We start from the raw sequence: 22,557 nt of genomic DNA, 5'->3' as shown, positions 1-22,557 counted from the left end.
AGGTCCCTAAAATCTTCTAAAAAGGTCCGCTTACGACAGAGAACATTCAGTTTTATCATACTGGTTACCGCGCTCCATTTTGTGATTTTTCTCCGCTGTAAGTCAAGTAATCTTCTTTGACTTGGGCAAATTGTTTGAAGTTGAAACCCCAGATTTTGTCCCGCCTCTCCGGGGTCAGCAGATGGGATATAGTAGCACAAAAACGGAACAGTGTATTTTTATTTTTTTTCTTTAATACATAGGATACAGTTGATACCCAAATAGAATAAAGTTCTTCACTGTTAAGGTGGAACTGACGGAAGGCAGTGTGAGTTTTATTGAGCCATGGCGACACCTTCTGAGCGATAGACACAGTGAGTTGACAAGTTGCAATCCTAAAAGCAACAGAGTCTGCAATATTAGTGGGACACAGTATAGCGAGTGCTTTGCGCTTTGGTAACGTTCTGAACGTTTGGAGCGGCTAGTGGTCGAGATCACAAGCGCGACTGAAGTAATTTTCAAGGCCGGTTACGTTTTCTACCGAGTGGACAATCGAGATAAGCAGATTACAATGTTTCCTTTCCAAGCAAGCGGTAGAAGCGAACGATGGCTTGCAGATGTTTTTTGCTCCTTCACCCCGTTTGTTTGCAAATGTTTTTCGTTCCTTCTCCCCGGGAGCCATTGTTCGCTTCTTCCATACACTCGCCTGGAGGGGAAACGCTACGCAGGCCTTCTAATCTGGAACATTGCAAAACTACTGAGATGATCACGTCCTCTGGGAAGCCAATAGCCTGCAGAACAAGCGTTAATTTTTGGCGTTTCTCGGGCGAGCGGAGGGAAGCGCGAGGCGCGCGCAGAACGCGAGTGACGCGTGATGGGAGGAGCGCGTTACTGGCGCTCAGCGCTCGCCTCGTGCTTGCCTCCGCTCGCCTGAGAAACGCAAAAACATATAATGCCTGTTCTGCAGGCTAGATGGTCAAGGACGTTAAGATGTTGGCCTTGTTTCCTCACCTTGTTTGTTTTTTCCTACCGGCTGCAAATGTAGAGGGCGCAAGAGAACTCATCCTTCTGGGGTGGGTGGGTGGTAAAACGCGTTTTGAAAGAATTCATTTGCAATATTGTTAGACCAAAAGACACTTGGATCATGTGGAGAAGAGAGGACCAATTTTTGGAAACTGGAGTGGTCTTTCAGATAACACACCTCTGAAACGAAGTCGATGACACCGCCCCCCCTCCCCCCTCCTCCACCAGCACCACCCCTATTTTTTGGCATTTCTGACACGAGTAGCTCATTACCTGATGAGATAATCAATGTCAGACGATTTTCGCGCGAACGTCCCTAAATCGACTGTCTTTTCATTTCTCGTCATATTTAATCCTTTGAGCCCCAATAGCGACCAACATGAAGTTTCTCCTTAGACTACCTCTACTTGATCAAATATAGAAGTAATGAGAATAAAGGAAATCATCACCAAAGATAAAATGCGTCGATACTTAAAAAAAATTCTCCTTACTAATAGCGTAAGCAATGCATAGAGAACATTGAGGAGAATAAACAATTCAAATCGGGACTCAAATCAGTTTTGACTCTGTTTGATACAGTCTCCTGAAGGCACTATGGTCTTAAATTTTTCCAATCGCTGATACCAGACCAGATACTGAACGATTGGTCTGGAAAATGCTGATGCCTCTTTGGGTCAACGACGCGGTAAACTCAACCAATTCTGAAAAGATAACACCGTTGAAGCAAAAGATTGCCCCGTTTTTTAAAATAATGGACTATTTCAAAATTCACACCCTATAAAGAATCTCCCAGGCCACGTGATGGACTAGCACCCCATCCATGGACGAATAGTAATCCATGTACAGTGGAACCCCGATAATACGGTCACCAAGGGGCCAAAAAAATTTGGCCGTATTAACGGGTGACCGTATTAACGAGGTATTTCTTTTTACAAGAAAATGTATGGTGGTTTTGCCGTGCGGCCAAAAAAAAAAAAGTGGCCGTAATAATGAGGTGGCCGTAGTCGGGGTTACACTGTACTCCTAAATGCTTCGTGCAACAGAAACCGGATTAAGTTCAATCCGGCTCTGTGGGCCCCCTGCAACACCAGACAAAAAGATCGCAACCCCTATGTGTCTAACAACCCCCACCCCCTCCCGTTCGCAGCAAAGTTGACAGTGCAAATTTTTAGGTTTTCCACCTAGAAACGCGTGCTTTTTTTATTTTAAATTTGATTAAGGGAGAAGGGGTGCTAGGGCTTGTTCCGTCAATCGTGTCTCGTACATTCGAGAATGCCACTTACCGGGCAGATAGCCTTTGTACTAATGGCGGATAGAATAATCCCGCCAGCCACTGAGGCTACCTCGTAACCAAATCATCACACCTCTCTTAGCCTCCTTGGCAAACGTTTTTTGGCTCGTCACGTCACGCATCACGCACTCGTTCGTGCTGAGGAGTGCGTGACGAGACGAGCCCAAAGAACTTCCGCTGCGGCATGCAAAGGCTACACCTCTCTGTACTGTGAGCATTACCAAAAGGTTAACGACGAAGAAAAGTGCATAAAAAAATGTTTAATTTCTCTGTTACGCTATACAAAAATAAATACACAAACAAGAAAATTCTTGATGTTAGTTACTCCTAAAATATTGCTTTAGTACCTAGTGATAACGGTTTTCATTGCGCCAAAAAAGTGAAATAATTGCCCAGAAGAGAAACAAGACCAAATGATGGGGAAAATTAAATTGGATGAAGCGGGAATTAGCCTGCTAGGCGGTTGTCCGCGAGAATGTAAAGTTTTGGCGGCGGAGCCGTCTTGAACGGCAAAAGTCGCTAAAACGCTATGAAACGCCACCTTTTCCCCATTCCCCTCGCGGTTTGGCTGCTCGTTCGTCCAACATCCCGCCATATTCGCAAGCTAAACGGGAATAGGACCCGCGACAACGGGACCTCTACTAATCGGGGCATCCGATTTTCCCGTAATTTGTTCTGCTTCTCTCGTCGGGCATATCAGAGTTTTCCTTTGTCAAGATAAACAATTGCTCGCAATGTGCGGTACGTATTACCACACAGTTTGTATGGTTTAAAATAATTGTATTTATCTGTTACAAAACAACATACAATAATTTACTTTATTTTTTGAGCGGTTTTCAATATTGAGTTTCGTCAAAGCAAAACAAAAGTTATTACTCTGGCCAATCGCAACAGATGTAAACAACACAACGAGCCAATCAGAATTCGTCACTGGCGCTAAGCGCGGGAAAACGCGTGCGGCCAAAACACGATTGGTTTTGGTTTGGATTCCCATTGGTTGAGAAAGTGGCGCGAGTTTTGTTCACCAATCACAGCACGTAACAACGCAAAACCAAAGCACACGCGAAATTACTTTCGACACTCAATTGAAAACCGCTCTCTAAATAAAAACCTTTCTCGACTAAAAGTTTTGAACAAAACAACGAAATGAAAAGTTGCCCTGCTTTGTCGCTATCAAAGCAACACCACTTTTCATCAACAAAGTTAATGCTTAGTTGCTCGCATTTCAAGACATAACGCCTTACGAATTAAACATGAGAGAAAATTCCTCAATCTTGTCTTAAAACGTCTGTTCTTCTATAATCTTAATGAAGGTTATATACAATATATATGTAATTTATGCCTTGTTAAGCATTAACAAGGCTTAATTGTAATGTTTTATTCGTAAATAATTATGTCAGAATGAATGATTACCATTACCCAATTTTTATTTCAAAAATTGAATTATACTTCTTGCATTTTGCTGCAGACTTTTTATGCATTGTACAACTTCAAAACTTGAATTTGTAAAAGATTGAAACAATTGCTGGCAACCAAATGTATTACATGTATGCCATGTACGCTATTTATACGTTTTATTTCTTGAACACTCCAACACAACAAATTTTAGTGTAGTTTTGTCGTTTAACCAAAACCAAAGTAATTTTTTCTGACCAATCACAACCGACACAGCGAACACGTGCGAGCAAGCCACGGATTTTTTTCTCCTCATCGGTTGAGTTTTACGAACCAATCACTGAGCGGCTTTCTATTGAGTCCCGAAAGTATTTTCGCGTTTGGTTTGGTTTTGCTTTACCACACTTTGTGACTGGTTAGAAAAACCCGCGCGACTTTTCTCCACCAATGAAAAGCAAAACCGAAACAAATCACGACTTGGTCGCATGCGTTTTCCCGCGCTTGCCACCGGTAACATGTATTTGCTTCGAACTCTGATTGGTTTATTGCGCTGTTTGCATCTGTTGTGATTGGCCAGAGTAATTACTTTGGTTCAACAGAAAACTGCTCTAAAGCAAAACCAAAGCCAACGCGAAGTACTTTCCAAGCTCAATTTAAAACTGCACTAAGCACACAAGGAAATAATTTCTCAGGACTGAAACGCTTTTAGAGCGCATCTAACACTGACAACGAGATAACTATCTCCTTTCTTTCTATTTTTCATTACTTTTACTTACCAGCCAGGTAAAGCTAAAAAATATTTTTACACGTTTGTATAGTTACAATCTTTAGTCTTGAGTTTTCTTTTAATAATTCAATAAATAAAATTTATAGCAATTCAACTCAACAAATGCTACATTTGATTTCGGACATTTCGCAACCCAAAATTAAAGGAACTTCTGTTTAGACTGACATGTTGTGCTTGTGGTTACCATAAACAACACTGCGTTAAGCTTCGAGTCTGTGGATGACTTCCCATAAATAATTATTATGGTGTCTATTAGATAAAAGATACCGAGTGGTACTTTTTTATGACGCTGGTTATGATGCACAAGGTGACGATTTTATTGCTTTCTTCTAGTCTTTTGAGTCCTTGGATGAAACCCTAATTTGCACCCATTAAGAATTTTAACTACTGAGCAGTACTTCCCTGTGGTGCTGTTTATTATGCTGTACAAGGTAGTTCTATTTTTTGAGTCTATGGATGAAATCCTAAAGTGTAACCATTCATATGAAAGCTACCATGGTGCTGTTTACTATGCTGCACAAGGTGGTTCTAACTTTTGAGTCTGTGGATGAAATCCTTATGTGTGGCCATTCAAATGAAAGCTACGGAGCAGTACTTTCCTGTGGTGCTGTTTATTATGCTGTACCAGGTGGTTGTAGCTTTTGAGTCTATGGATGAAATCCTTATGTGTGGCCATTCAAATAAAAGAAGCTACAGAGCAGTACTTTCCTGTGGTGCTGTTTATTATGCTGTACAAGGTGGTTCTATCTTTTGAGTCTGTGGATGAAATCCTAAAGTGTGACCATTCAAGTGAAAGCTACTGAGCAATACTTGCCCGTGGTACTGTTTACTATGCTGTACAAGGTGGTTCTACCTTATGATTCTCTGGATAATATCCTTAAGTGAGCAGCACCTTTTTTGTGGTGCTATTTATCAAAGATGCATTTTATCCTTACGAGTCTGAAGACGAATTCTTGCGGCGGTCAATTCAAATAAAAGCTGTCAAATGGCACTTTGAAGTGCTATTACTTTATTGTAATGCCATTTCCCCTCAAGCTTTGAACTCTGCTTTTCACTGGAGTGACAATGTCAAACTGGTACCCCATTAAGCAGAGACGAAATCCTCTGATGAATACTGCTGAACCTAGGCCTCTCTGATGGGAAAGGATTCCAGCAGCCTTGCATGACCTCGTACATTTCTTTCGGGCATTCCTTGGGGCACGGGAGAATATCGCCATCTACAACCAATGAAATCACTTCTTCATCATTCATCCCATAATACGGCGTTAAACCACTGGAGTATATCTCCCACAGCAACACACCAAAAGACCAGATGTCGCTATCCTCAGCAAATGTCCCAAACTGGAGACTTTCCGGGGGAAGCCAGCGTGCGGGATAACTTGCGCGCTCGCTGAGATCCAAAGAGTAGTAGTCGCTATTCGGACCTTTCCAGGAGAAACCCAAATTCGATATCTTGACCACCATTCCTTTACCAATGATGCAGTTATTGGCGCATAACTCTCTGTGAATGTATCCCTTGCCGGCTAAATATTCCATGCCGTTTGCGATTTGCTTGGCGATGGAGATCTGATCGACATTTGACAGCTTCGGTTTGATATTCTGTACTCCAGCTTGACGGTGAATGGAACACTGGCCACGCCCTGCTTCTATCAAGTACTCGTGAAGGCTTTCATCGTGCTCACTGTACTCAAACACGAGACACAACGGATAGCCATCAACGCAGACCCCAAACAGACTTTGCACGTAAGGGTGGTGGAATGTAGTCAGCGCTACTGCATCTTTCTCAAAGTTTTCTTGTTCTGCTTCATGAGTTTGGTTTTCCTTGAGTAATTTCACCATGACCAATGAAACTTTTTCTTCGTTGACTTCTTCTGAGTTGTCATGTGTAAATTTGCCAAGGAAGAGACTTGAAAATGTTCCTGAAGGGAAAAAGTGACGCCTTGTATGTTAAATAAAACATTAGTTTCATCAGTTTCAGCGGCAAGAATATTTAGGAACTTTACCAATCTCGTACCCAGAGTCCACAGGCTCTTTGGCCATCGGTTGGTCGCCAACAAGCGTTTGGTCTCTCCTGGCGACCAACCGTTGACTAAAGAGCCTAGGGACTCTTCGTACAAGATCAGGACTTTACGCGTTTCTTTTTCTTCGCCTGTTGTAGTTATGTAAATAGTAATTTCATTTACAGTACAACTAGGAAAACTATGAAGAATTGCTTCCGGAATGTTTATGGCCTTGGGTAAGAAAACCAAGATTCGCCTATACCAGACAGAAAACCCTTTCACTCACCATTTCCATGTCCCAGCTCCTTGATAAACTCCATTCTGTTTCGTGGTACTTCCCAGCTCACCAGTTTAGGATTGACGTAGTAATTTGTACGCTGTTCATAGATTGGGTTGCTCTGAAGCTTCTCTGCATCGACAGGTGATGCTGTGTTTTGCAGTTTCAAATTGCGGCGACGGAACAAGATCAGGACTGCTCCCACAATCAGTAAAACAGCAAGCGCGGCAAACGCCATGATAAAGATGAATTTTGTATCACCAAAAAATCCACTGCGTGGACGAGAGTTCACGATTGCTTCAACTGGAAAAAGAAAAAATGGAAGAATTAGAGCGGTTTTCAATTGAGTGTCGAAAGTAATTTCGCATTTGCTTTGGTTTGTATTACTACACGCTGTGATTGGTTAACCAAATTCGCGCCACTTTCTCGACCAATGGGAATCCAAACCAAAACCAATCGTGTTTTGGTCGCACTCGTTTTCCTGCGCTTGGCGCCGATTACATGTATTTGCTTCGAATTCTGATTGGCTCGTTGTGTTGTTTACATCTGTTGCGATTGGCCAGCACAATTACTTTGGTTTTGGTTTTACGACACCCAATTGGAAACCGCTCTAACGCTTAAAATAAATGACAGACAATCTCATTTACGTACGCAACTAAAGGGGAAGCATAACTGAAGGGAATTTGGCGTTATATCAAAAACTCAAAAACGGTTTTTTTTTATCAACAGAAACCTAAAAGTATTGCTCAAATTTCTTGTTCATTGTCACCCCAGTGTACTAAGACTTTCGATGAATGTCTCTGGCCACAGATGGACTGGGTGAGAATGGACTGCAACTTTAAAAACATTTAGGCTAACCGTTTTCAAGTTCTCGCGTTTTCGTTTCCATAAAACACTAGAGCTGGTCATGAGTTGCTCCTGTCAAGAATTCAGTTGATTTCTTTTTCTTGATGTTCTAGAGTTATTTTGTAACTAAATTAAGGTGTTCACGCAGCATTTTCACCGCGAAAGATCAAAATCCCTGTGATAATTTCGATATATTAAAATTCTAGCTTGGTTGCAAGGGTTAGGGGGGAGTAAAGCTACAGGAAATACATTGAGGATCAGAGACGAAATGAATAATTAATTACATTTGTGCTCTTTTTTATATAAGAACGTCAAATTTCGAGGTCGAGGCTGAACCTTCTTACTATTGTTGGTAATTTGATCCTGAAAAGTTCCTAATACGTTCTTAAGTTTTCAGATTTTATAGTATTTCAATAAATCTATGCGGACGTGACCAAGACACCTATTATTTGGGTTAACTGAACAATATAAACTGAATTTTGTCATGTATTATTTTATCCGTATTTACACTGTTCATTTTAAAAATATCTGGTTAGAATAAAAATGTTCTTAACTGACTCTCAGCCTGGAGAATGTTCTTAGTATGTTCTTAAATTTTAGCTAATCTCAGCTGACCGTTCTTATAAGAAAGAAAGAAAGAAAAAAAGAAGAAGGAAAGAAGGGAGGAAGGAAGGGAGGGAGGAAAGAAAGAAAGAAAGAAAGAAAGAAAGAAAGAAAGAAAGAAAGAAAGAAAGAAAGAAAGAAAGAAAGAAAGAAAGAAAGAAAGAAAGAAAGAAAGAAAGAAAGAAAGAAAGAAAGAAAGAAAGAAAGAAAGAAAGAAAGAAAGAAAGAAAGAAAGAAAGAAAGAAAGAAAGAAAGAAAGAAAGAAAGAAAGAAAGAAAGAAAGAAAAAGAAAGAAAGAAAGAAAGAAAGAAAGAAAGAAAGAAAGAAAGAAAGAAAGAAAGAAAGAAAGAAAAAAAGAAAGAAAGAAAGAAAGAAAGAAAAGAAAGAAAGAAAGAAAGAAAGAAAGAAAGAAAAGAAAGAAAGAAAGAAAGAAAGAAAGAAAGAAAGAAAGAAAGAAAGAAAGAAAGAAAGAAAGAAAGAAAGAAAGAAAGAAAGAAAGAAAGAAAGAAAGAAAGAAAGAAAGAAAGAAAGAAAGAAAGAAAGAAAGAAAGAAAGAAAAGAAAGAAAGAAAGAAAGAAAGAAAGAAAGAAAAGAAAGAAAGAAAGAAAGAAAGAAAAAAAGAAAGAAAGAAAGAAAGAAAGAAAGAAAGAAAAAAGAAAGAAAGAAAGAAAGAAAGAAAGAAAGAAAAGAAAGAAAGAAAGAAAGAAAGAAAGAAAGAAAGAAAGAAAGAAAGAAAGAAAGAAAGAAAGAAAGAAAGAAAGAAAGAAAGAAAGAGAGAAAGAAAAGAAAGAAAGAAAGAGAAAGAAAGAAAGAGAGAAAAAAGAAAGAAAGAAAGAAAGAAAGAAAGAAAAAAAGAAAGAAAGAAAGAAAGAAAGAAAGAAAGAAAGAAAGAAAGAAAGAAAGAAAGAAAGAAAGAAAGAAAGAAAGAAAGAAAGAAAGAAAGAAAGAAAGAAAGGAAGGAAGGAAGGGAAGAAGGAAGGAAGGAAGGGAGGAAGAAAGAAAGAAAGAAAGGAAGAAAGAAAGAAAGAAAGAAAGAAAGAAAGAAAGAAAGAAAGAAAGAAAGAAAGAAAGAAAGAAAGAAAGAAAGAAAGAAAGAAAGAAAGAAAGGAAGGAAGGAAGGAAGGAAGGAAGGAAGGAAGGAAGGAAGGAAGGAAGGAAGGAAGGAAGGAAGGAAGGACGGAAGGAAGGAAGGACGGAAGGAAGGACGAAAGGAAGGAAGGAAGGAAGGAAGGAAGGAAGGAAGGAAGGAAGGAAGGAAGGAAGGAAGGAAGGAAGGAAGGAAGGAAGGAAGGAAGGAAGGACGGAAGGAAGGACGGAAGGAAGGAAGAAGAGTGTATTCCCCAAGCCTCGTAGCCAAGCTAAAAACTTAATATGTCGAAATTGGTCTATAGAAGACTTAGGGTACCAATATTTTATACATACCTTGTGAAACTGTAATGTAAGCTGTTTTGCTATCAATGGCCTGGGGATTTTCTGCCTCACAGCGAACAGTGGTCATGTCCTTGTTGACTGTGATGGTAAAGCGTGACACCCCATTTTCATCTGGGAGTTTTTCCTGACGTTCACTGCCATCTACCAGCCATCTACATGACATCGGGACACAGAACTCCATCAGAGATGACTACTTTGTGGTATTTGTAAACAGGCTGCAGTTAACCCAACACGGCTCTCTCAGGGTTTATTCCAGAGCACGGATTTCCGAGATTACCGCAATTCGAAAAAAAATGCCGCATAAAATTTACGTTGGCGCGGCAAATGGGGCGCTCAAAATTGTGCCCAATTTATTTTTTTTGGGGACCCCATTTCTTGAAAAAGCCCCCACCTCTCTCCCCTAAAATTACAGACGGAGGTCCACTGGGCCCTCATTGGTCAATTTGTAGAATTTAAACCCCACTTTCTATTTTCAGAGTAACATGTAGACCTTGATTTGCATGGTTTTCAACTGGTTTCTTTGGTACATGTACCTCGCAGAAAAATTTCGTGTTGCTGGTTATTGCACTACACGCACTAAACAAGCTGAGAGGTTACAAAAATTATCATGCTTTGTCTGGTTGTAACACACAAGAATGAAAAAAGAAACAAACAAGTAGATGTATTTAATGCAAAATTTGGAAACCTGTAACCCACAAAATTTCTTGTACAGTGTACATGTATTAGAAACAGAGCACTTACCGGTAATTTTATTTTAGAGCGGTTTTCAATTGAGTGTCGAAAGTAATTTCGCGTTTGCTTTGGTGTCGTGTTTTGGCAATCGTGTTTTGGCAGCACGTGTTTTCCCGCGCTTGGCGCCAGTTACACGTATTTGCTTTGAATTCTGATTGGCTCGTTGTGTTGTTTACATCTGTTGCGATTAGTCAGAGTAATTACTTTAGTTTTGGTTTTACGACACTGAATTGGAAACTGCTCCATCAACAGATTATTAGATGTAATTACAGCTGTACAGGCAACACAAAATGTACTGGGGAAGAAAATTTTTTTGATACCTAATCGTTGGCTTAGGATTTCCTTTAGCGGCGCACGTTAGTGTCACATTGTCTCCTATCTCTGCGGTCACATTCTTGGGAGGTGTGACAATCACTGGCGCAGACCACTCTGGTTGGGTCGGGTCTGGATCAACTGTGTCCATTGACGTTCGAACAGCTAAAAGTAAATTACAGAGAGTGAACAAGGAGTTCAACAAATATTTGATCAAAACAAGAACATGCTCACAAGGCTTTGAGGCATTTGCACATTGGTCAGCCAGGCAAAAAACAAAACAAAAACAAAAAAAGAAACACTCTTGGGAAAAAATGGCGACTGTGTATCCACAAGCAGAAGTATGATTATTATTCTTCTTTTACTACAACTTACTTATAAACATCATGATTGAATTGAACCTCTGGGACAGATCAATAAAAATCAATAATGGTTTTTGAGTAATGAAATGAAAAAAAGACAACAGAGGTAAAACAAATCTCTTACCAAGAACAGTGATTTCTGCAGTTTTTGAGCCAACTCCAAAGCTGTTGTCAGCTGTACAATTGACTACTGCATCTTCTACTGCTGTCAGCTGCAGCTCTGAATCAAAGTTAGTTTGGGTGGCATTTGTGACTTGGCCATTAACTTGCCAGCTACAAGACAATACAATGTCAGATATAAATATCTTTTATTGGTTACTTATGTGACTACATTCAGTGAAACCTCTCCTTATGGACACCTCTGTTATGGACAGTTCATTTGGTCCCTGAGCGACCAAAATTGATATATAGCCTAGTTCTCTGAAACGGACACCTCTATAATACGGACACTTATTCCTGTCCCCTTGGTGTCTGCAATAAAGATGTTCAACTGTAAAATAAAAATTAATACATGCATAATAATTTTTTATGCTCAGCCAAATGATTTCTGTGCATGAAGAAAATGCTACAAGACAAAAAGGAAAACTTATTTTAAACTGGAACTTCAGGGGGCAGAGGTGTAGTTAACAAAAAAGACGTTCTGTTCCCTGAAGAGAATTGCATTATTTTCTTCATTTACAGTATGTGTCTCGTAAAAATTACAGCACTGTTGAAACTGAGCGATAACACTTGTTCACTTGTCTTGAAACTTGAGTTACTCCAATCAAAAGCCTAAGGACTCAAAAATTAATTGAGGTATTAAGTCCTTAGTTTTCTTGTCTTAAGACTCAAGTCACTTGACACAAAACTCAAAGAATTTTGAGTTGAAACTCAGAGCCCTCGACTGGAGACTCAATAATCAGAATTTTTAAATTTCAAGGATTGGCTCATGTCACTCAAGTTTTGACTGACTGGTGATTTAAATTTGTACTTATGTATCATAAAGTTATATACTGTACAGTGTACTGCCGCTACCCAAATTTCATACTAAATTACCTTATTGTTGGCATAGGGTCTCCCACAGATTTACACCTTAACACAACATCCTCTCCTGAGTTGACTGTCACTGAAGCTGGGCCCTCCAGGATCATAGCTGGAACTAGAAAACAAAAATGCCATGAATAAATGAATGTCGAGAGTTCTTTGATACAACCCTAACCAACTCAACAAAAGAGGAAGGAAATTTACAAGGGATTCAGGTCAGAAACAAAAACTTATGGCAACTTTAGGATGATGCCTACTTCTTACTGAGCACACATTCCAGGGTTCAAAATAATTTTTGGACAGTTGCCGGTCATGTTGACCGGCTAAACAAATTTTAACTCGGCCATATCTTGTTTCTGACCGGTCAAAATATTAAAAAAAATTCCTTCAAAGTAATAGCCAATAATAAGGCAAAAATATCACCTTGTGTGCTCAGAAACTTGTCGCTGAAGAGTACATGTATAAAAGTTTTGATCGCTAAAACTATCACTTATGTTTGCTATTTGCATTTCTACAGGCAATGGCCTCTGCGTTCTATTCGACATAAAACTTTCTAGTTATTTTATTTGAAAGCGATGCACGTGACCGGTCAAAATGACCGCCAAACCGAAATTTTGTCCAGATTTGTAAATTGTCATCTTGACCGGACATTGTCCAATGACCAGCCGTTATTTTGAGCCCTGCGTTCTGTGCATCTCAAGATACTCGGGTTTTCTTTGGGTGATGCTTACTAATACAGAGATATTTTTGCGTGGTAGAAAACTATGCTGAGAAAGCAGAACTTAGCAAGTGCTCTTAGCAAGTGCAAAAATTCAAAAACCAGTTAAAAAAAAGCAATGTATGGCATTTTTTTCTTCCATATTGAAGCTCTATTATCTCAGAAAAATGCATGGTTACTCTCAATTTTCTTTACGGATTTTTAATGTACATGTATTACCCTTGCTTAAATCTGCTTTTCCTGCATAGCCATGATAAACCACGCAAAAATATTTCAGTATTATTTTGTACGCACCGTCCTTAAAAAAAGTATGAAATCAATCTGACCTGAATGTTTCAGTGGAGTGGGGTTAAAAAACAAACAAAAATATGAAAACCTTCTGCAGGGGGCATGGAAATGTTCTGTTTAAGTAATAAGTTTTTTCTGACTTATACTTATAATAATACTAAGGATTTCTATAGTGCCATATCTGTAGGCTCATGGCACTTTACAATTGAATAGAATTGTTAATAAATATGTCAATAAAATTTTATGGAGCAATAAAGACTAAAAAAATGTGTACTTAGGTCATTAAATAGATGTTCATTAGAGGTCAGGACCACAATTAAGAGTTAGCCAAGACACCATCATTGCTGATGATAATTGAGCATCAACTGTAGTCTTGCTGACTCAACATATTTTTCCTAAAAATAGCTCATGCAGAAATGTCATTGTTGTAAAGATCACATGATTTAATGGTGGATTACTCGTATTTACACCATTTTGACTTAGCTTACAGTGTACCAATACTGCAAAGTTCATTTTTCATATAAGGTTAATTTTAATGCCATGATTTCAGCAAAAAATTTGCTTTGCCAACCTCAAGTCCATGCCAAAAAGCCATGTGCAAAATACGCCTGAAGTCCACACAGATCACTTAGTTCCACCCCAAAAATCTTTGGCATAGCATATGCCTTTTCATTATGGCAACTTACCTTTGACCAGAAGGGCTCCATACACTGAAATATTTTTTCCCATGTCAAGATCATGTGCAAAGCAGCCATAAACCCCTTGATCACGTAAAGACAAATTCTTTAACAGAAGATGTGACCTTTTAGTGATGGAATTAGACCTGATAATATACTTTGATCCATTCTGTTGATTCAAGACCTGCCCATCTTTAGTCCACGAAAAGACGATATTTGCACTTCCATCCCTAACCTGACAATGTAATTTGACATTTTCATCAAGAATCGCTGTTGAGGTATTTTCAAAAGCTCTTCTAAAACTCATTGGCCTCACAGGCTGCACAGCCTCTGCAGAATATGTTGCGCTAAATCCTGCATAATTCAAAGACCTGTCTGATTTGAAAGTAATGAACATATTTGATGTTGTGGATTCTACAGGAAATGGATCCATCCTTCCACAGTATACTCCTAGTGGCGTGCCAGAGTTGTTCATTCCATCATAAATTCTCACCACGTCACTTCCACATTGAAATGATTGTTCTACCACAAAATGGTGAAATTGCAGTTTGATTTTGTATCCCGCAGGCACTTGAATAAGCCAGGAGCATTTTGAATGGGTTGGGTAAGGGCTTGGATAATTTGGTGTTTGGAGATCACCAGATTTTCCGCTTAGCAATATTCTTCCACACTTGCCATCTGCAAAAGAGGACGTATATATTGTATGAGATCAAAATGCAAATTATAACTGTTCAGAAGACATTCATACCCCCACCCCACCCCTACAGAAGGAATTCCACGAGAGTGGGGTCTTGACAGCCAAAAAGCCTCAATTGGAATTTCTAGAGGTGTTGGCAGCACTTGGGGGTCTTAGGAAGATTCCTTCTGTGAGGGAAAGGGAGGGAATGTGAACATTGTCTGGAACTGCACAATATTCTAAAAATTTAGGAACCTGGTATGCAAAGTTGTGCACATGTACACACAGTTATTCAAAGGCAACCAGTTTCCCCCCAATCAAATCCCCAATATAGACCCCTCCCCCGCATGCTTAAAAAAGAAAGTTACCCTCCCCCTACAATCTTTATTCTCTTCTCCTGCATGATTGTACATTTATTTAATATGTAGTAATATTGCTCGCTTAACAAGGGGAATGAAAAGGCTTGCACCAATTTCAGCCCCAGTGGTGATCACTGTATATTTTTTCCTTTCAGTATCTCTACTTGATGAAACATACAGGTTATGAGAATACAGGGAGTTTTCCCAAAAGAACAAAAACCAAAACAAAATAACAACAACAACAAAAAACATATGGACAACAGTGGGGACACTATTTATGTTGATATTGGGATTTACAGGGTCAAAGGTTTAATTATAATATTATTGTAGTTCTGAAAAATGTCCATATCAACCCCCCCTCCCATCCTCCCAAAGGAAGGAATGAAAGTTCCAGAGGGGTGTGGGGGCTTAGAAAAAATCTCTTCCATAGGCCAGGGGGAGTAGAGCTTATTTCTGAAACTACGTGTATGCAGTGACAAAATGATAAGTACAGGAAGCACAGTTTTCACATTGCATGCTGCCATCACATGACAACTATGGTAACCTTGTTTCAAAAACACGATATGAAGCGATCATGATTGCTGTGACCACACCCCAAGGAAAAAAAATTATAAACACTCCCAAATAACTGAGCACTCGACCAACCATGATGCTGATAAATTCATTGAGTCAACCCGACGAAACCACTCAAACTGTTCGGTAATCGAACTTAATTGAACCTAATCGAACAATTGGGTTTGATTGACTTCGGCAATCTTACACAATCAAACAAAAATATTTTGTGAGAGTTCGATTCCGTTCAATTTCCGAACCCAATCAAACTTAATCGAACCGTGAAAACCATCAGTCGAAACAGACAAGAATTTTAAAAAAGTCTACTTTTTTAGCATGCAAGAACAACAAAAAATTATGTGAAATGAAAAAAAGAATAAATGTATCTTTACTGAAACATCATTTTATGATCCACTACTGTCATCATTTTTAATTGAACGTATGCCAACTTTGGCTATTGAACCTAATCGAGCTCAATCAAATGATTGCTCCAATTTTTTTTGTGAGAGTTTGATTGTCGAACTCAATCCAACGCAATCGTTCAATTAAGTTTGATAAATGAAACGTTCGATTTGGTTCGAGTAGTTTCGTCAGGAGTCAGTGATGTATCAGGATTAAAAAAAAAAATGGCAAGCAGGAAGCACATCAGCTATTTGCCAGAAAATAAGGATATAGTAGGAAATCCTATATGTGGGCGTGTCTTCCTCAAAATGTTAAAAATCTTAAGTGACGTGGAAATTTCATAAATTTCAATAGAAATAATTGTGTGTGTAAGTGGTTATACCCAGACTCACAATTAATGGCTTAAGCCTTTGGCTGGCCATTTCCCATACCAGTTTAACCCAGTAAAATCATTTAGTTCTAAAATGTTTTGGAAATTTAAACATGTCAGTGATAAATTTCTTTTATTTAAAATAATTATTTTATTAAATATTACGTTTTGCTTCCTTTGCAAAAAATCTATGATTATGGGCAAGATTTTCAACAACAAAATGCGATCTGAAAAGAGATTAAGGTCAGTTATGCTCTCAGCCCTTTGACTGTTAATATGTATAGAAAAATAAACATAATTATAATAGGTAATAACTGCCTCATGCCACCGCCTTCCCATCATGGCTGGAAAGATAGCCTAAGGAAAAATACTACTTTTAATAAATAAATTAATTAAAAACAGTGTTATTTAAACCCAGAACTTAATTCAAAACTCTTACCATTCACTGAAAAGCATGCCTTCACAGCTGGAATCGTTTGAAGTGCTTTTGTTTTAACATGGAGGTTGAAATTTGTAAACTTGCGTTTCATTTTCCATGATCACTTAACTCTCAGATCAAAAAACATGGACTACAGTGTATTGGCACAAAAATAAGCCTTTGATCCACCAGGAAAAACACAAAGATCATTGACGAAGCTCAGAACTGGTTTGGGAAATTGAATATTTAGTGAGAAGTTCAAGTTATTCAAAGTTTACTATAAACCCATTTTAAATTTTCATGCTTCAACCCACCTCTGTGAATGGAAACAAACCGGTTATTATGATATCACAAGCTTTAACGATGGTTGGCTTTCTTGGATAGAAGCCCGGGGGGGGGGGGGGGGTACTTCCTTATAAGAGGCTAATGGGGATGTGGCGCTGGATGGGGCCGCATTTTCATGACTGGATTGACTAGAATGGGGTTGCATTTTCAATAGGGTTACTAGAATGGGGTCACACATTTTCGAATTTTGAGGTAAGAAAATCCTATTAAGTAGGGATTCAAAATGGTCTCGGTTAAAAACTTCAGAAGGTTGTTGTTTATTAAATGTAACAATCACCTCGCGTTACATTCCTTTTTTGAAAGTAGATACATAAATAGAAAGTGACTTAGTTGGGATCACGAAAATTACATTTTTTCCAAAAAGTGACTAAGATGGGGTCTATAACTGGCCACAAAATAGACCGTAATGGGGTAGGGGCTCTGAGAGGCCAGCGGCACATGCCCAGGAAAACTGAACCCAAGCACCCCCACTGGGGATAAAAGTAAATAAAAACATATCAAAGAGGTCTGACTTTAACATGCAAAATAGCCTTCTCATCAAGGAATGTGTTTCGAGTCCTTTTCAATCCACTTGTAATGAATGTATATCTAGTTTTAAACCTGCTGGATGAAATAGTGAAGGTTGACTATCTAAATGAAAGCGACAGTGTATGCACCAAACAGTACATGTATTTTCTGTGGTTCTACATGACTTTGTTCATACAGTACTGTATATAGCATGTCATTCTATACATGTCATGTAAGTACGTTCTGTGAACAAATTCCCAAACTTGCACTACCTTTGAAATTGGATCTTCAATTTATTGTAGTTTATTTTTCAATTTATGTGAAGTACAAATTCATTTAATTATTTTGTTATTTTTCAAAACCATTGGAAGAACATGATCGGTTCAAAATCTTTTTGGTTTATAATAACCAGTTTCATTTTTCCCCTTTGCCTTGGATTATGGATAATGAATACTGCACAAAAGAAAAGAAAAATGAAACTCAGAAAATAATTATTTTTAAAAAAATGGGCAACCACTTTCAGTTTCTAACAAGACAGTCATGTTACGATTGTTCAATGATCATCATCAGTTGTCAGTTCGTTTACAGTTATGATTCCAATTTGTCCTACATGTAGCAATGGCATAATGAACTCCCAACTGCTCCTACATGTACCGTAGATGTAGCATGAGTAGATAAAGTATTGTTGTTGTTGATGATGATTGTTGAACGATCGAAACATGTCTTGCTACACTGTTTAAACTCAAAGTAACGTGGTTGTCATTTTTTTTTATTTTTAAATAAACTAGTTTCAAAAATTTTAAACCCCCCCCCCCCTTCCCCCACCCAAAAAAGAAAAAAAAAATCAAAACATACACATGTAGATGTACAGTACACCTAACGTAAACTTTCCCATGAAATTCTTCTTAAAATATGCTCTGGTTAATAAATCAAGGTTTGCTTTAAATCTTGACCTCTAAATTAACGCAGCACATAATATTTGTATTCACCATCCCAAATACTTTTCCCCTGCATACTTTCATCACGTACAACACTTATGATAATTAAATTAAGGGGTAATGAAAAGCCAGACAAAAATATCAATAACAACGCCTTGTCAGTAATTAATTACGTTAAAAGCAGTAAGAAAATTGTTTGGCAGCTTTCCCATTCATCTGTTCATTTTTCTGCTTTCTTCAATTAGTCACACAAGTCTCAAGTTGTTTTTTTTTAAGTTAACAACAACAAAAGAAATGGAATGACAAATATTTTCTTTGAAGAAACAAGACTTTTGCCCTCTTTGCATGTAAAATGATATCAAACTTCTTTCTTGAAAACATTTTTTTTATGAAAACTGATCACTGATCTAGCTACTTGTACATGTTCATGTACATGTACACATGTAGTTGAGGTTTCAGCCAAACGTAATGGAATGGAGGTGGTCCTAAACCTTTAGACTGTCTGTTTAAGAGATCCTTGAGTCTGGGCTTAATGTTCTAATATATATGGTTGCACTACGTTTGTTGCTTGATTACAATGATAGAACATTTAGCACCCAATGTTAGATGATGTTTGACTGAAAATAATTTTGTGGATAAATGCTAGAGTGATGTTTAATGACGGTTAGCCATGTGTTGAACATGGCTTTGCAACAAAATTAAATGATGTACAACAAATTTGTTGGGGCAGTTTAAGCTACAGCTTAACCCTTTCACTCCCATGGGAAATGTTGTATTTTTGTAAAACGGCAACTGTGAACCCCTACACCAACTGTAATACACCAATTAAAAGGTTTTATCTGGGGCATTGTATAAATCATTCCAGCTAAGACAAAGGAAGTAACAGAAGAGAATGAAAAGTGTTGGAGGGATGTAGCTGTGCCAGAAAGCGTCCAGTCGTGTTTTGAACTTTCCATACATTTCCCTGTATTTTTTCCCGCGAACTATTTTTAGTAGCAGTTCACGGCTGGGTCGCTATACAGACAAATGTATGGAGATTTCAAAACACGGCTGGACGCTTTCTAGCACAGCTACATCCCTCCAATTTTTTTCTTTAAATCCTTTTCCTAGTGCCAAAAGTTTCCAATTCATGAATTTTTCAGAAGCGACGTTTTATGAAAATTATTTGACATCACATTTCCATACAAACACTGTTTTTTCAAGCCTGTTTGCCTACTTGTCAAAATGGCATTGAAACCCGTGATAAGGCCTATTAAAGATAAAAATATCACAAACAATTATGCAAATTTTTGAAAATTTCTGAGGGTTGCCACAAAAATTCATAGCACACAATATGTAATTTTAAATTCAAGTATTATGTTGCAGTCATTAAAACATTTTTTCTTGTTTGTCATCTGCATAATTTATATGCATGTACATGTATTTTTAGTACATTCAATCTATCAGATCTTTGAAAATATTTTATATGTTGAGTTCACTTTTACCAAATTAAAAAAATTATTTTTGAAAAACAAACAGGGCCCCAGGGATTGAACGCAGGTCATTGGCCTTTGGTGATATTTCAATATTTTATTTGTATGGTCAAACCACAGACTCGATCAAAATCAAAATTAAAAAAGGTGAACTCTATATCCACGAGGCAAAGGATTAAAAAAAGATGAATTACACAGAAGCAACATAATATTTGAGCAAATTATATTATAGCTTGATTCCCAAATGAGGCATTTGCAGTGAAATTGATACATGACTAAGCCAATTAATATTTCAACCAAAAAAACACTTAAAACCTCAGATACTTGATTTTACCAGAAGTAATAAAATTAAGTTCTTAGCGTGTAAAGGAATCATGCTGTACCAGTTTGTTTATCAAGACATGTGACAAATGTGACCTTAATTAAGGTGGCCGAACACAGTTTTTCCAGTACACAGGCGTTAGTAGACATTATTTGAAAACTACGTACTTCTGAGTACCCGAAATTAGCACGGTGCAAGATTAACTAGGAAGGAATAAATTTTGATACTTCTTGTTGAACAAGGTGCCGTTGCCATGGCAACGCAGCAAGCTATTAACCGTCCACAAATAATAGTTTTTCTTAATTTTTAGAAAATGCACTCGTTAGATTTTTTCCATATTTTTGTATCCAGAAAAACTCACAAAATACTGACATAGTGACGCTGGTTTCATGCAATTTTAACAGACAGATCTCCTGTAAATGTTGGTTTTGCACTGTAATGCTTTTTGAAGATACCCTCTGTTAGATTTTATTTTTGGTTTGTAGGCAAGTTACGCTTTTAGAAAACTACTGTTTTGTCAAATTTCACGAAATTCTAACGAGTGGTTCCTTAGAAAACAGTTCATTTCCATTAAAATAACCAGTCACAATTTTCTGCTCAAATGCGCATGCGTGGCTTTTAATTAGGGTTTCTCAGAAATATGAAAAGCGCACAAAAAGACTTAGCTCATTGTGGACTCACTGTCTTTGTTCGGCGCAATCTCGTACCCAGAGTCTTCAGGCTTTTTGGTCAGCGGGGCAACGCCGGGAAGACTCTGGGGACATCGAAAAAATTCAATTTTTTCGATTGGCTGTTCCGTAACGGTTTCCATTGTTTTACCGCAGGATTTCTGCGGTAATAAAATTCGATGTCCCCAGAGTCTTCCCGGCGTTGCCCCGCTGACCAAAAAGCCTGAAGACTCTGGGTACGAGATTGTGTTCGGCGATAAATGAAGAAGGATTCACAAACGAGAAACTACGTTATTTTAAGAGCAAAACTTACCTTTGTGATCCATTTGGTATAAAATCGAGGGATGGATAGTATTTGCTTACCACAACCCTAGCATGCGCTTAATAGCATCACTAACAGAATCTGTAAACCGCGCGCAAACTGTGTTCGGCCACCTTAATAAAATTCATATTTACAGATATTTAAAAACTAAATTACTGGTATCCGGAGAGCTAATTTCACGCTTTGGAATGTCTTTTTTTAAAATTTAAACAATAACTCCGAGTTGAAGCTTATCTCCCGGCTGATATTGGTCATATTGCCCACCTCTTAAATATCTCACGCAAGCAATGGAAATGAAAGACAAAACAGATCCATCGTACACTTAATTTACAAAATGTCAAGGCAAGCAAACACTTGTAAATGATAACGTTAAACGCAGTTATTTTTTTCTATTAGCTATTTCGGCATTTAGGATTTCCAAAAACCCAGAAGTTCTATTCGGTGATAATAAGATTTTTTAACACACAGTCTGTTCAGTGTAGCCCATATGATATTGCACGCGTCAATTTCTCGCCCCGATAATCAGCTTAATTTTATTGAGACGTATATCTTTTACGATCTGAATTTTTAGCACATTTCGTCGATTATTTCAGAAGGAAAAGAAACCACTTTGAAAATTACATACGGCAGTTATATCGGAGAGAGGTTACAAAATCCGACGGTTAACATCTGAAAAAGATTTCACCAAACATATTACGACACTGATCCCTGAAGAGACAAGAGACAAGGTGATATTTTTTTTCACAAAAGCGCCATTGTGCTGCAAAGTGAGTTTATTTCAGTATAAATCAACATGGATTAATTAAAATTATCCTTTAGAATTATTATTTCTTGAAACAAGATTCAAAGAAATGAATAACAGAAGCTAAAGAACTGAGAAATTTCGTGAATAAACACACACGATCTTCATATGTACAGGAAATCAGTGCTAAATCTTTCCTTTCAGCGCGCTACAGAAATAAAGCTCTCCCGTAGCGATCTCTCAAAGCATAACATTAGTGATGTGAGTGCTTAAAAATTTTCCTCTGGATCTTGAAGTTTAATCATGCCCATAACACCACTACAAGAATATCACATGAAGAATATGAGAACAAGAGAAAACACTAACCTGTCACAGAAACCAAATGACCAACGAGTACAACTGAAAAGCAACAAACATAGACGGTCATACAAGAACGACTCCGACCCATATCGCGTTACACTTCGTTGCGTTCGTCCAAGGTGAAGAAGTTGGCGTTCTCAAACTGCTAAACTTTGAATGTTTTGCTGAACGATTGAGCTTGGTTAGAAAGCTCCCGAACGTTATGTTCAGTACAATACTCTTGTGAAAGGGCAACTGTCAGTTTCAATTTCTCATACGCAAGTGACACCGTCACAACCGCGAGAAGTTTCCCTCCCTTGTGAAACGGAAATTCTCGGTTGGAGGGAATCTCGTGACGTATTTCCTGTTAGCTGTCAAAGT

The 22,557-nt window shown here is 38.1% G+C and overlaps 1 protein-coding gene across 2 annotated transcripts in view; it reads right to left on the bottom strand.

The window, feature by feature from the left end:
- The window catches only part of LOC146466405 (muscle, skeletal receptor tyrosine protein kinase-like), a 49,575-nt gene extending 27,067 nt beyond the window's left edge, over positions 1-22,508 (bottom strand). Inside the window, exons 1-8 of one of the 2 annotated variants that reach the window (XM_085127392.1) lie at positions 22,204-22,508; positions 13,754-14,422; positions 12,074-12,176; positions 11,163-11,311; positions 10,685-10,841; positions 9,624-9,784; positions 6,762-7,055; positions 2,534-6,394 (exon numbers count right to left, since the gene is read on the bottom strand). In XM_085127392.1, the coding sequence (XP_084983518.1) occupies positions 5,544-6,394; positions 6,762-7,055; positions 9,624-9,784; positions 10,685-10,841; positions 11,163-11,311; positions 12,074-12,176; positions 13,754-14,422; positions 22,204-22,285 (2,466 nt within the window). In that variant the 5' untranslated portion in view covers positions 22,286-22,508 and the 3' untranslated portion in view covers positions 2,534-5,543. Of the gene's footprint in view, positions 1-2,533; positions 6,395-6,761; positions 7,056-9,623; positions 9,785-10,684; positions 10,842-11,162; positions 11,312-12,073; positions 12,177-13,753; positions 14,423-22,203 lie in introns of those variants that run through there. The other variant, XM_085127393.1, reaches the window with a different exon arrangement.
- Between the last annotated feature and the right edge of the window lie 49 nt (positions 22,509-22,557).

The sequence above is a fragment of the Pavona decussata genome, unplaced genomic scaffold, assembly GCF_977016875.1.
Source record: "Pavona decussata unplaced genomic scaffold, jaPavDecu1.1 SCAFFOLD_144, whole genome shotgun sequence".
NCBI classification, from domain to species: Eukaryota; Metazoa; Cnidaria; class Anthozoa; order Scleractinia; family Agariciidae; genus Pavona; species Pavona decussata.
This window is presented reverse-complemented; position numbering and strand designations above follow the sequence as displayed.